At 39.7% G+C, this 14,337-nt stretch overlaps 2 protein-coding genes across 2 annotated transcripts in view; one reads left to right on the plus strand and one right to left on the minus strand.

Annotated features, from left to right (window-relative positions):
- LOC118432013 overlaps nucleotides 1–13,568 on the plus strand; it is a gene marked incomplete in the record, with an annotated part of 48,969 nt that extends 35,401 nt beyond the window's left edge. Inside the window, 14 exon segments of the mRNA XM_035843489.1 lie at nucleotides 198–234; nucleotides 478–566; nucleotides 1,416–1,645; nucleotides 2,226–2,409; nucleotides 3,157–3,223; nucleotides 3,649–3,716; nucleotides 4,073–4,153; nucleotides 4,660–4,700; nucleotides 5,335–5,428; nucleotides 8,908–8,951; nucleotides 9,452–9,536; nucleotides 10,556–10,673; nucleotides 11,442–11,557; nucleotides 12,147–13,568. Of these exon segments, the coding sequence (XP_035699382.1) occupies nucleotides 198–234; nucleotides 478–566; nucleotides 1,416–1,645; nucleotides 2,226–2,409; nucleotides 3,157–3,223; nucleotides 3,649–3,716; nucleotides 4,073–4,153; nucleotides 4,660–4,700; nucleotides 5,335–5,428; nucleotides 8,908–8,951; nucleotides 9,452–9,536; nucleotides 10,556–10,673; nucleotides 11,442–11,557; nucleotides 12,147–12,272 (1,380 nt within the window).
- A 521-nt stretch (nucleotides 13,569–14,089) lies between these two features.
- Nucleotides 14,090–14,337, minus strand: part of LOC118432031 (pre-mRNA-splicing factor 38A-like) — a gene marked incomplete in the record, with an annotated part of 5,300 nt that continues 5,052 nt past the window's right edge. The window contains 1 exon segment of the mRNA XM_035843529.1: nucleotides 14,090–14,337.

Here is a 14,337-nt window from a genome sequence, read left to right on the forward strand (position 1 = left end):
AGACCAGACTTGACAATTTACCATACATAGCAGGTCTTGTGATGAAACAGAAGTGGAAAGTGCAGAAGCAGGTCTCTGTTCATGAAGGCATCCGTCCTTATCCTGAGGAACTGCTATGTATTGGGATATTTTGTCCTTTTGCCTCACACTATTTAGACTTCTATTTAGATCAATCTATTCTTTTTTTTTACAAACAGGTTTACAAGGGTATAGTTGACATCATCAGAGAAATAGGTAAGAAAGCACAGAGTCATTTGTTTGGTGTAAAAATTTGCCCATGTACTTTGAAATGTTGCTTTCCTTTGTGAAGCATTGCAATGTGTTTACTCATTTATTTAACTGTAAAGTGTTAACTTGTCTTCAGTGACCATCTGTCTACTGTAACCTTTTTTCTTCAAGTCCCCCAAATGGTCACCATAGAAAGGACTGGTTTGTGTGATTGTATAATATGACATCATTTTTTGCTGTTCCTTTCAGCGTGCATCCCCCAGCTGGTGAAGCTGCTGTGTGCCTTACCAGATCAGGACAAGTCAGTCTATCTACTGTTGGAGGGGCTGGAACAGAAGGTGGAATACTTCTTGTATCTTTTTTTTTAACTTTACTTTACATTGAAATACGCTTTTCAGCCTTAGTCTACTTTTCACTAGTTCCAGTGGAAGGCATAAGACAGCAAAGTAAAAATGATACAGTTCATATTCAGGGCTCGAAATTCATTTTTGGGATTAGGTGCACTGGTGCACCCAGCTAAAAAAATTGTGTGCACCAAAAAAATTTTGGGTGCACCACTTAAATTTAAGTAATAACCTAATAATAAAACTTAGTTACAAGCTATCAAATTCTTAAACAACAGACATTTTTATTAACTTTCTAACACTTAGATGTCAAGAATATGATGTACATGTATACTAAGTATACTTTGATATATTTACATACATAAACCTAAGAAAATATGTGAGTGCACCCTTTGCACCCAGAGAAAATAATTGGGTGCACAGCTCTAATTTTGGGTGCACCTGGGTGCACATTCACCCAGTATTTCGAGCCCTGATATTGAATAGTTATGACTTAGAATGAATGAATGAATGAATTTTATTGCTCAACAATCGCACAAGGTACAATGTTTAGATGGACAACAGATATAAGGCATCCCTCATGCTACCATCCTAACAATGTAGTGTTTTCCATCTATGTTATCCCCAGGCGAGGACCATGCTACAACACATGCACATGTTTGATTTGGCATTTACTTATCTTACGTCTCAAAAAGCAGTCCAATGGTGATGTAGTTTGTTAAGGTACAGGTACGGGTACATAGAGGTCCGAACCTGTATCTAAACAAGTTTAAAGGTACAGTACAGGTACGGGTATTTAGGTACACAGCCCTAACACTATGTTTCCCTCTATGTTATCCCCAGGCGAGGACCATGCTACAGCACATGCACAAGGCAGCTAACGGCAGCATTCCCAAGAAGCCCGAGAAGGTGGAACCCGAGCCCATGCAGCCCTTTAAGTATGTGCCCCTGCCTATTGGGGAGTTCTACCCCTGGGACAACCAGTATATGATAGCCATAGAACAAAGCAAGCCACTGGACATCTCACACATGTCCTCGGTGGTGGAAAAGACAGCAGAGGAGAAGCTAGCTAGGTGAGGTGGTGGGTGTACCGTACCGTGCTGTGCCATGTATGTGCCATGGAAGTCTCATGCTCTCTCCCACCCTACACACGTGTCTCAACAGTCTGTTTTTTTTTAGTGTTGTTACCCCTTTTTTGGTACCAAGGAAATGTAGGTAGACATTGCACTGTGTATGTGTTTTTTTTCCATATCCATGCATGCCCCCATTTTTACAATACGCCTGGCATATCATCGTCACACTGTTATTAGCATGTAGAAAACCCTGAGTGTGTCTTTGGTAGCGTCCTATTCTGTGTAGGAAGTTTGATATAACATAGCCAGTTCCACTTGCTGGGACTGCCATGCTAGAATAGGATAGGATAGGATTTGCAAGTTGCTCACCGTTATTGCAGCAATGTGACCGCATCTGTAAGCAGCGATACATATTGCTGTGGTACAATGTGAACCAATCAGAATTGCCCTGATGAAGGTGACCGGTCACCGAAACGTCAGTGAAAGTAAAGCTGTGGTTGTGTAAAAAGAGTGTCTTTACGCAGTAAAGTGCCAACCTGATGAAACTATTCACAGAGCTTTATTGTTGTTTTGTTTCCAGGGAGTTCATCATTCTGTACAGACAGGTGGCGGATGCTGTTCGGAGGCACGGTGAGGCCCAGCTGGCGCGGGACGCAGCCATCGCTGCTCAGGCCTCCGCGCAGGAGGCACAGATAGAATGTACGCCAGACATCTCCGCAGCAGCATCCACTTCTGCAATAGCCACGTCTCCTGAGAAAATCACGGTAGGGATACCTTGTACTCTATAGCAATAACATAGTGGGTATGCCAAAAAGCAGTTACTCAAGCAACTGGATATAGTTGAGAAGGCGTCGGATGTACATGTAGTTGAGAAGGATAACGGCTGAGACACAACGATTCAACCTTGTTGTGACCGTCACCCCAAGAACAGTCAAGCAACTGGATATGATTTTGGAAAAAAAAACGAAAATCAAAGTCATGTACCGTTGCTTTAGTAACTGCTTATCTTATTACCTGGATGTCTAACCTTCATGTACATAAAATAATGCGCAGATGCTCATTTTTGCATGTGATTTAATTGCCTTTGGGTATTGGTCCTGGGTTCAATGCCCAGAATGAGCCATACCAAAGACTTAACATAGCTGCATGTCAGCCTGTACAAGAAATGAGTGGAGTGAACTAGCCCCTTGATGTAATTATTTATGCATGCATGCACACCTGTATGGATCATGGGCTTAAAAAAGCAGAGGGGCAACATCCTATACACAATCACATGTGGGATGGACTTGTGTTTTAGTTTTATCACATATTCCTACGGAAAGGAAATGTCATTATATTCAGCTGGTACCTATATGTTGCATTATACAGGACTTGTGAATGGATGATGAACTAGTCTTGTCAGGTATCATATTTTTGGAGTCTTCACAAACACCTTCAGCTGTCCCCTTTTCCACTTCTGGAGATCTTTTAGTTTAGGTCTTTTAAATTACTCATGTTTTTGGCATGTACAGACATCCCTGGAGGAGAACTACAAGAAGGATCTCAAGGAAATGCAGTTTGACAACTTCGAGTTTCCATGTAAGTCTGTCATGTACTTCTTTCTTAAAGCTCAAAGTGAAAGAACCTTGGGAAAATGCCAGTTGCCAGAATGGCTATGATGAATGATTTTGTTGCTGCACAACTTCACAAAACATTTTGCACCCTTTTTTTTACAATTTTGTTAAACTGACTTATGGTGTAATTATAATTGTCAAAACTAAGTATTTAAAGAAACTTATAGCACGTTTTTTAAATAGTACATGTATAACAAGGAAAGCATAATTAAAAATAATGAGGAAACTTTTGCTATCCTTAATTTGAGTTTCATGTTGTATTGTGCTTTGGAAATGAAACCAGATGTAAAGAAGTGCTCAGAGTTTTAAAAAATGTCTTGCACTTCAGTTTTATCCTCTCTCTTCAATTCCATTGAAAAATCTAATCCTTTTATGATGGCTGTTTTTCAGTGGAAGGGTCTTCAGCTCACCATTACTCTACTCTCTATAACAAGTTCACCAAACCTATCCATGCTCAGGTAAGGCACACATCTGTCTTCAGAACAACCATGACCCACCCAGAATTTATGTAGCCTGTTATGGAAAAATGTTCCAATTTGGGGGGCCAGGTGGCATTAGGTTTATCTTTGGAAAACATGCATGGAGTTCTTCCTACTTCCTACTAAATTTGATGTCAGAATGCAGTTAGTTGTTAGTGAATTCTGTTTTATAGTGGATTTAAGCATCCATGTATACTTCTTGCCAGTACTGGTATAGAGATAATACTGGTATCTTTGCAGGTGGATTGTGACATGATTTAGCAATGAATGTACATTTGTACTAAGTCTTGTTGCAAATGTCAGTAGTAAATTGTAGCATTTTCTGTACATTACAGATTGTAAGAATAGCCCAGGAGTTCTCGTCTCTATCATCGTCACTACCACTAGAGCTATCATCATCTATCTTTGTCCGAGTGGTGAGTACAAGACAGTTTGTATCCATAGCTGGGAGGATCATTTGTCTTTAAGAATAAGAGAACTGGGAATTGCAGTTCTGGGAGACACATGTAGTGTACTTCATATTTGCAGTACCTTGCATTAATCACTAACGAAGTCATAATACATTTTGAAGTTCTCTGTTGGTTTATACAAACTTTAGGATAAGGAAATGTTAGAGAACTGGGGATCGCACATCTGGAATATCCATGTTGTGTACTTCATATTTGCAGTACCTTTCATAAATCTCGAATGAAGTCATCATACATTTTGTACTTCTCTGTTGGTTTAAACAAACTTTAGGATAAGGAACTTTTGGAGAACTGCGGATAGCACATCTGGAAAGTCCTTGTTGTATACTTCATATTTGCAGTACCTTGCATAAATCACTTATGAAGGCATCATACATTTTGTAGTTCTCTGTTCTTGGTTTCTACAAACTTTAGGATAAGGAAAAGTTATATCAACCCTTTTGTTTTGTTTCCAGGATGATGAGAAAATGAACCTAATGCAAGCTCTGATCACAGGGTAAGTTGAAGCAGAGTTCACACAATACAAAAATAGATCGGCCAACAGGTCTGCAAGCTCTACATAACATTTTCAAGTATACATGTATATGTTTGGTGTTCTCTTGATCATCGGAGGATTTTTAGAGATCAGCCGATGTTCTCAGGGCACAGAACCCTGGTAGATATATAGGGTAGATTTTCAGGCGAAAAATAAAAGTGCTGCTATCTGTCAGTTCTGAAATGGGGCGACCTTTTGGTAACCTACAAATATGATCCTGGAGCTGTTCCACCTTTTTACCCTTGAGCTACATTTAGGACAGTTATGTTTGGTCCAGTGATCCTTAGCTGAGCATACAATTCAGATTACTAATATAGTTTATAAATGACGAGAGCTATCTGCCACTAAAAAAAAAATGACCATAGCATGTCCGGAACTTGATATATCAAAAGTTCCCTTGTGTACCATAACAAGCCACTAGGGGTCTCATCAAGACCAACACACATACGGTATTATATCAATACAGGCCAACTAGGCATTCTAGATTTATGCTGATCATCCACATACACACACATACACATGCTACCAAAGTCATAACTTTCTTGGCGAAGGTAAAAATGGTTTTCATTTATCACTTGTTATCATTGTTCTCCAGGCCAGAAGGAACCCCCTACAGTGGAGGTTGTTATCAGTTTGATATCTTCTTCCCACCAAACTACCCCAAAGTTCCACCTCAAGTCAACCTTCAGGTAAGGAATATAATCCTGTGGCAGTTACATTCAGCTCTTCAATAGATTTTATTCTTGAAGTTCTCAAGTGTTGCACTGGAAATGTCCATGTATCTATTATTTTCATTTTCTTTTACTAAGTTGTTGATTGACCCCTCTGTAGTTTTGAATGGATGAGTACAACAGTGCTTGACAATGAGAATACTTGTGGACTCTGATGCAAGTTGTTTCACAAATTGATACATACTACATGATTTAATATTTTTGCCGGGGCGCCGCAGGCGCCCGGCTTTGTCCCCGGTTTAATGGTTCGTCCTTGGATGGGTCTGCTATGGTCGCAAAATGTACCGTGCGTTTTTACGACAATTCTCAGCCCTTCTCAGCCCTTCAAATAAACGCAATGTACCGTGCGTTTTTACGACAATTCTCAGCCCTTCTTAGCCCTTCAAATAAACGTTGTAAGAATACTGTTTATCCATGACCTCTACTCGTACAGAAAACATTGCAGCGCTCATTAGCAAAGTCTAGGAAAGGAAAATGTTTCTTGATTTGCAGTAAAACACTGGTCATGTAACATTTGAGGAGTTGTCGTTAAATCGCACGGTTCATTTTGCGATAGCGTTGACGGGTCCGGGTATTTAGCGGAATAACCCGGAATAACCCGGAATAACCCGGAATAACCTTAATAAAGGATGAAAGCTACCGAAATACAGTGTGCTTTGATAAGTTAAGATCGCAGAATGCAATATTTTGGCATAAAATAATGTATATATGGCCATGGGAACAAGAAATATTACGGTTATTCCGGGTTATTCCGGGTCATTTCGGGTTATTCCGGTAAATACCCTCACGGGCGTTGACGGTGCGGAGGAGGTGAGATTTTTATCGTACAGAAATTGGTACAGTTTGTAAAGTTATCTTTCTGGAATTCGGATGTATTAAAATATAACATTACATTCTAAGGCGTAGTGTCATGTGAGTAAAATGAGCACGACATTTGACGAAAGATTTTGTGGAGGGTATACAGTCAAGTTTATTGTGCAACGATTGGAACAGTTTACGTGCGGGTGGGAGGGGGGCGTGCGTCTATATATGCAGCTGCAGGAGGTCCTGCAGGACATTTTCGATCGTAAGAGTAACGTACAATTTGAAAAGATAGTGATCATGAATTCGGACACATTGAAACATATTTCCAAGGAACGGTATATAGTTTTTTTAGTAAAACCAGTGTGTGGGGATTGACGAGAATTTAGATAGTTTAATGGTGCACTGTGCTTGAGCCGATGCGAGGCATTATGCAGGGCATTTTTGATTGTAAAAATATCGTACAAGTTGAAAAGATGGATCGGATTCTAATACATTAAAACATACATTTCCAAAGAATAGTAGAAAACAACGGATTGTAGCTAACTGTTAAACAATCAGCAAAGCAGTTGGCAAGATGTCACACCTGAACTTTTGTAGATTTTTGCTTTTTGTTGGTACTAGTAAGATGTTATGTGATCAAGACAATATTTTCTTTCTGTTTCAGTGACGCCTTAGACTGTTCTCTGCTATATATACAAGTGACACAGTAATATACAGAAACTTACAGCTAGCAAAAGTCTGTACTCAATAAGATTTTACACAGTACACATTTATACTTCTTCTGCTGAAATCTACGCATTACATTTTGCATCCAACCAAAGAGGTTTGAAAGAGAGTCCTTGATCCAACCAAATTAGACCTTGAGACCTATTAACAGATCATTGATCACTGTGCATTTTGCACATACCAGACTCAATCGTGCCACTGAGCACTGCATTTTGCACACACCAGACCAATTGTGCCACTGAGCACTGTGCATTTTGCACACACCAGACCTATCGTGCCATTGAGCACTGTGCATTTTGCACACACCAGACCTATCGTGCCATTGAGCACTGTGCATTTTGCACACACCAGACCAATCGTGCCATTGAGCACTGTGCATTTTGCACACACCAGACCAATCGTGCCATTGAGCACTGTGCATTTTGCACACACCAGACTCAATCGTGCCACTGAGCACTGTGCATTGTGCAAATAAAGTCAAGCAAAGAACACATATATTGTGAACAATGTGTGAATCTATTTTATCGGGAAAATACCACCAAGGTGACATCATTTTCAGTGGAGATAATAGAGGCAAACAATGCACTGCAAATGCTTTAATGGCAGTTGTTAACCACAGTACTTGCAGACAAGCAATTACCTGGACAAGTACAGACCTTGATGGTGTACTTTTTCAAGGAGATGCACTATACACCTACATAAAACCATCACTAAGATCTGGTGTGGAGTTCCTCTCCGTTGATGATATTCCAGACTATTTGCAACTTTACAACAATACTGTACGTGTATCAATAAAAGAGTCTTACACTGGAGACATATTTGCCACAGAAGCAGTCTATCCTTATTACACCTTAAAGAAAGCCCTAGAAGCAGCATTTGCTGAATCCAACACTTGTCTTTTCATAACAGCACATGGAATAACTGGTTCAACAGTAGCATTGTTGCACGCTGATAACAAGTATTTTGTTTATGACTCACATGCCAGAAGTCCCATAACAGCATTGCCAGATAGCCATGGCACTTCTACTTTAAGCATGCACAGTTCAAACAGCAATCTAGTTTCATTCTTGCAACAACTTAACTGGAACACAACATGCAATTTTGAGGTTGTCCCAGTACAAGCAGAAAATGTTTTCTTATCAGTTGAACCTACTGGTATACACATTATCAATCTGACTAGCAATGTTTCTTCTATGATTGAGTCAGAAAACTGCTTTCAAGTTCAACAACAACACACATACACCTTGGTTAAACCAGAGTTTGTATCTACGAAAGAGAACCTACAACAACCAAACACAGCATTTCCATTTGCACCACATTGTAACCAAAGTACTGGGAAAAACATTGTGCCATGCACCACAAGCAAACATCCAAGTGCTATGCCAGAGAACAGGAATGAAGGCCTCTTGAATCAATTAGTAATGTCACCAAATGCAGCATCAAATTTAAATGATAAAAAAGTGCAAGGTCTTGCAATCCAAAGCGCAATATGCAAGGACAAACAAGAAAAACAAACCTATCAACAGAAGACAGAGAGTCTTGCAGAACAAAGAACATCATACAAAGCAAAGAAAGCAAATGAGACCTGTGAGCAGAAGAAAGAACGACAATGCACATCCGGGACCTCTTCCCGCCTTTGGCTGTGGTCTCGCACCGGAGTTTCTTTTACGATTTTTATATCCGGCACACAGCGCACACAAGGGATACAATTCCGCCCACAAAAGTACGCCGGAAAATCCAATTATACCAGTGAACAAAGGTTTCCAGCCAACTTCCCATAGATTTTAGATATAAACTTCTAGTTTAATAATGATGCACATTTTACTGGAACACAACATGAAATTTTGAGGTAGTCCTTCCAAATGCGCCCCGGCCAGCTTTTTTTAAAAGCTTTCTTGTTACTCCAGACAACAGGTGGAGGAACAGTGAGATTCAACCCTAATTTATACAGGTAAGGATAATATGAATATGTCACATAGTATTTATGTATTTATGTTTAGGTTGACGTGGTTTAAGTTTGTTGTAATACAATCACTTGTCTGTAGTTCGCAAGTTTATATTTTGAAGTGATTGGTCATCAGTATTGATCCTGATGAAGGTGACAGGGGTCACTGAAAGTTTGGTCCAAGTATACCTTTGTGTTGGAAGAAAGTTTAGCATTGTATACTACCAATACAGATGAGATAATTAGTAGCTTTGGGAAAATGACAGCTTAGAGATGGTACTCGACCGGTTTCAACTTTTTCTTTCTCAAAAATGACAGAGATTGGACCACTCCTCCTTTCATACCTTTTTTGAGCCTACCAAGTACAGGGCGCTCTAACTTGAGTTTTAGATGTTGACCATTCAACATAAAGGCTTTCATTTTGCCCTGGCTAAAGGCTAGATTTCCCTGGTTTACCAACACAGATGAGCTTCCATGATCCATGTTTGTTGTTGTTATCTCCCCAGCTGTGGTAAGGTGTGCCTGTCTCTCCTGGGTACGTGGGAGGGGCAGCAGGGAGAGCAGTGGAACGAGACGTCCTCCGTCCTACAGGTCAGTCAGGACAGAACACATCTTGTTGTTGCCATCTGTGATGGGGTCATCTGAAAGTATTTGAGCAGGCCCATAGATTTCCAAATATAGATATAAGAAGTAGGTCAAGAAGTAGACGAGGGGAAGAGGCCTTCGTGGAAGGACACGTAGTCAGATGCTGTTGAAGTTCATTGCTGTTGTACATAGATTAGGAAGAAGAATAAAAGGAGTTCTTCTCTTGAGACAGTAGATTTCATGCCGTGGTCTGGTCAGTTCAGGTTGTAGTTGGATTACAGCGCCTAGAGTAGCAGACTCAGTTGCAGGACTGTTGCTGGCCTCTTCTGTCTACGCTAAGAACTCATCTATAGACAAAGAATCTCAAGTATTTTTATGTTAAGTGACAGCAATTCTGTCTAATGGCATAAGGCTCTTAAGAGACTCTTAGAGTCACTAAGAGGCTAGCAAGAAGCTTTTTACCTTGATTAAATGCCACTTTTATGGTCACTTGTCTTCATTTAGGTCCACAGTTAGCTTAACGTTTCAGTTATTCTTCCTATAGGACTGAGGCTGCATACATGATATATGTTTCCTTCTGACTTTTCTAGCAACTATAAGCAGTGAAGTTGTGAAGTGAATTAGACCACAGGAGGAGTCTAAGAATTGCTTTGCATGTTTTTTTACAGTTTGGAAATGATATCTAAGCAAATTTGTGTAACAGAACAAAGTTGCACCCAAAGGCATATCATTAATCTATGTCTTGATTCAATACAATAGCTCCATGATAGAGTGCTTGCTTTGTACCCAGGAGGTTGCAGCTTCAATTCCCTCATTGTCATTGGCCGGGACATACCAAAGACTAAAAAAAATGGTACTACTTTCTCTGCTTAGCACTTATGAGAAAGAGTATGGGAGTTAAACACAGACCACTAGTCCCAGCAGTCTAGCCCCCTGCTGTAGTGTATTTCACAAATGTGTGGCCCAATTCAAGGGCTATAGATTGGAGTTGGGCACTAACTGTAACTTAATGTGTTGACGAACAGGTGCTGGTGTCCATCCAGTCCCTGATCCTGGTTCCAGAACCGTTCTTCAATGAGCCGGGCTACGAACAGGAGATCGGCACAGACACAGGGAAGAGGCACAGCAGGGAATACAATGCAGGTAAGAAGAGGGGTACACTCTAAGTTATTATTTAAACACAGTCACAACAGAAACAATACCTCCATTTTTTATCGGGTTAGGCCATGTTGATTTGATTATATGGATGACATCCTCCGGGAACTCCAAAACTGATGCGAGCGAGCGAATAAAAAAAAAGTTTGGCCAAAAAAAAAAGTTGCCTTCAGTATGAAATCAAAGTGGCCAGGAAGGTTGAACATAGGACTAAACATACCATGATCCTCTGGACCTGAATGGTACCTCCCCCAATTTGGCATTCTATATATAGCTTTAGTTATCTGTTACTTCTTTACTTTCTGATACTTTTTTCAATCTACGAAATATTTGTGCTCATTTTACAGCTGCTTTGCACAATTTATTGTGTGGTCGAAAACCTCTTCTTTTTTTTTGGAAATCGCCGAAAATTGGTGCGAGCGCGGATGTCATCCATATAATCAAATCAATGTGGCCTTATGAAGATGCTGAAACTTTGCAAATCTCTTATCTTTGCAAAGTCTATATCGAAAAAACTATCATTTTGGGGGTCAAAGTCCTTTTTATTTGTTTGTAACAGATTGCTTCATCCCCTACTAATGAGCTCTTACTTAAGCTCATGTTTGGTCTGAGGAAGAGAGACAATCTTGTTTAAAACTTGGGCCCCACATGGCCAAGATTGATGTAGATAGATTGAGCTGGAATGATTCGAGGGAAGGGTTCATCCCAGGATGATTATGATGACAACTTTTTGAATTTTGTCCCATATTTCTCCAGACGTACGAGTGAACAACATCAAGCATGCCATCATCTCCCAGATACAGAAGCCTCCTCCTGCCTTCGAGAACATCATCAAAACTCACTTCTTTATCAAGAAGGAGTGGCTAATGAAGGTCAGACTAGCTTTCTTGAGTGTTGTAACTGCTTCTCAGAGCCTGCGGGTTGAATCTGTTGTGCTCTGATGCCTGTTTATAGTCTTGATGATGCAGTAAAGATTATCTTCATTAGCTGAACGGTTAATCTTTTCCATGCCATGTGGGTTGAATGGCAGAGGTTAGTGAGTGGTTTAAAAAGATACAATTTGCTCATTCCATGTGTCTGACGTGGCTTAATAGATATGCCTGATAAGAAAAGTAGTGCAGATGCCATTCTTGTCTATCTTGAATTGATAGAGGTGCTGTATTTTTCAAAGTTTGGAAGAGATAGTCTTGCATTGCAAAGAGTTGTGAAACAAAGATATGATTGTGTTTACTTACCAGTCTCAAGAACTACAATCATGTAGTTCTCAACTTGGGAATTTCCATCTACTAGTACATTGCAGGATACCATTAGATTGATACAATGCTGTGAAGAGATTGATTGACTTTGGGAAAATTGAAATGATGCAAACTTCTTGAGAGAGGGTAGAAATAATCTGATATGACTATCCTGAAATGCCCTCAGACCATGGAACCAACTTTGTTTTATTTCTGCATTTCTTAGGAGTTTGAAGACATCTTGAAGGAGAGCCCCAAGGATAAGAAGCTCTCCCGAGCACTCCAGGATCTCAAGTCAGAGTTTAAGAAGTTACAGAAGCCTCAGGTGGCATCAGATCCTGACTCCAAGTAACAAGAGAACGTCTACGGGAGACCACCCTCTGCCCAACCTTGTGCATATAGACTTCTCTATCTGTACCAATAGCTGATAAACAGTAGAGAGCATCTCTGAACATCATGTGAAATTAAGTATTTTTCTAACAGGACTACTCACTTTCTGCTTACCACTACAACTCTTGCTACAGACTGAAAGTGCAATATTCATTTTACTTCCCGTGATGCTTTTTGACTCCGTTTCATTTAAATCTATCATAAGTGAGCCTAGCTTTTCATTGTAAAAGTTTCACATCGGTTAACACCACTATGTTCCAAATATGGCAATAGTTTTGTGGTCAGTGTGATCGCATTTCATTATCATGAGACTGTATGACTCTTACTGTAAGAGTTCATAATTGACCAGTAACACGATTTGGGCTCTTTTAGCATCCCTCCAAGAATATACCATGTATGTCTTGTTCTTTTGTGACAGCAAATTTTAGTGCTTAAATTCTGCAATCACACTATATAAGCCATCTCAGAAACATGCCCAATTTCTCGCTATAGTCAGAACAGTGCTTTCATGGCTCTTCTGGAGAAAGCCTTCCACAGTCCAACAGATGTAATATTTTTAACAATCGTCGAGGAGCACCTGTATATGCTGGCAGAAATACAGTGGCTGGGGCAATAGCAGCAGAGGCACAATAAAATTGTGAATATTTTTCAACGTGGGTTGGTAAAACAGTAGTTGAAGATTAGTGTTGTCGCGGTCGTACAAAAGCTGTGAATATGATGAAGAGTATTGATATGATAACTGAGTATTCTTTTTCATAAAACAAGTTGTTAACTGTGTAAGTATACTGTTAGTTGAACCATTGTCTGATGGTAATCGTTGAAAGTTGTGGAAAGTTCTGAAGAGAATCTGTGTGAAGAAAAACAGAGTTCCCTATAGCAGGTTGAAGAGTAAATAAGTATCTTTGATGTAACAAAAGAGTATTTAAGTTTTTTTTGTCAACATCACTAACACTCTTGCCAATGTCATATCTCATGGGCCTAATACTTTTTACAAAAGTCCTCTGAACCAAAATTTTGTCATTCCTTTCTGTTTCCTATGTCACAATAATCCAGCTGTATACACAGAGCAATTAACATAGTTCTGCGCCTGTGCAGAAGCCAATTACATACGTATCTCTCCTACTATTGAAAATACATGACTTGAGATGTCTACTACATGTACACCCAATATGTACTGAAGAGCATGGAATAGAAACAGAAACTACAAGCTGAAATAAATGAATCCCAAGACCTATATTAAAGGTACAACACTTTGAAATAGCTGAAGTGAAAGGCATTTTTCATGGTTTAATTGAATTTATGGTCACACCTAGCTCTACTGTACATGCACAAAATTCTACAATTGGAGAATTCATGGCACAAGTCACTTTCAGGCAGGGAGAGCTGATGTAGTAGTCAGCTCTGTAGAGAACCCTTTTGTTCCATCCTCTCCTACGTGGTCTTGCCGACTGGTTGGGCTTAGCGACGTTTGCTGAAAACCATCCTCTATGTCCTCATTGCTCTAGTATACTACCACTACAGGGATTATGATACAAGTCTCTACACTACTGTCTTTAATCATTAACCCTTTTGATCTGAATAACATCAGAAAGAAAGCCATGATGTCGGCTGGTTTCTGTATCATTTCAAATGCTGCAGATAGTAGTGTCCATGTCTTTGTTTAAAGTTTGTAAAACTTGAGTTTGAGCGATCAAGTACAAGTGTACATGTACAAAACATTGTACCAGATAGTGTAATACTTGTCATGATAAAAAAGAAACATATTTTTATGGGGAAAAAACAGTGAAACCTATCCAGTGACCATGTGCAGATAATATGAGACTTAAAACTGAAGACGCACTATGTTCGACGGTTACATCTTTGTTTACTAGTCTATTGCTTGAGTCAATAGAATTATAGCCTTGTAGTGGAAAGCTTTACAATTTTTCATACAACTATAAGGCTGGAAGGAAGATAAGCAGTCCTGCAAGAATCAACCTTCTTGACCTTTGTAGCAATACCACATAGACATAGGCACTTTCATGTAT

The sequence above is a fragment of the Branchiostoma floridae genome, chromosome 15, assembly GCF_000003815.2.
Source record: "Branchiostoma floridae strain S238N-H82 chromosome 15, Bfl_VNyyK, whole genome shotgun sequence".
Lineage (NCBI taxonomy): Eukaryota > Metazoa > Chordata > Leptocardii > Amphioxiformes > Branchiostomatidae > Branchiostoma > Branchiostoma floridae.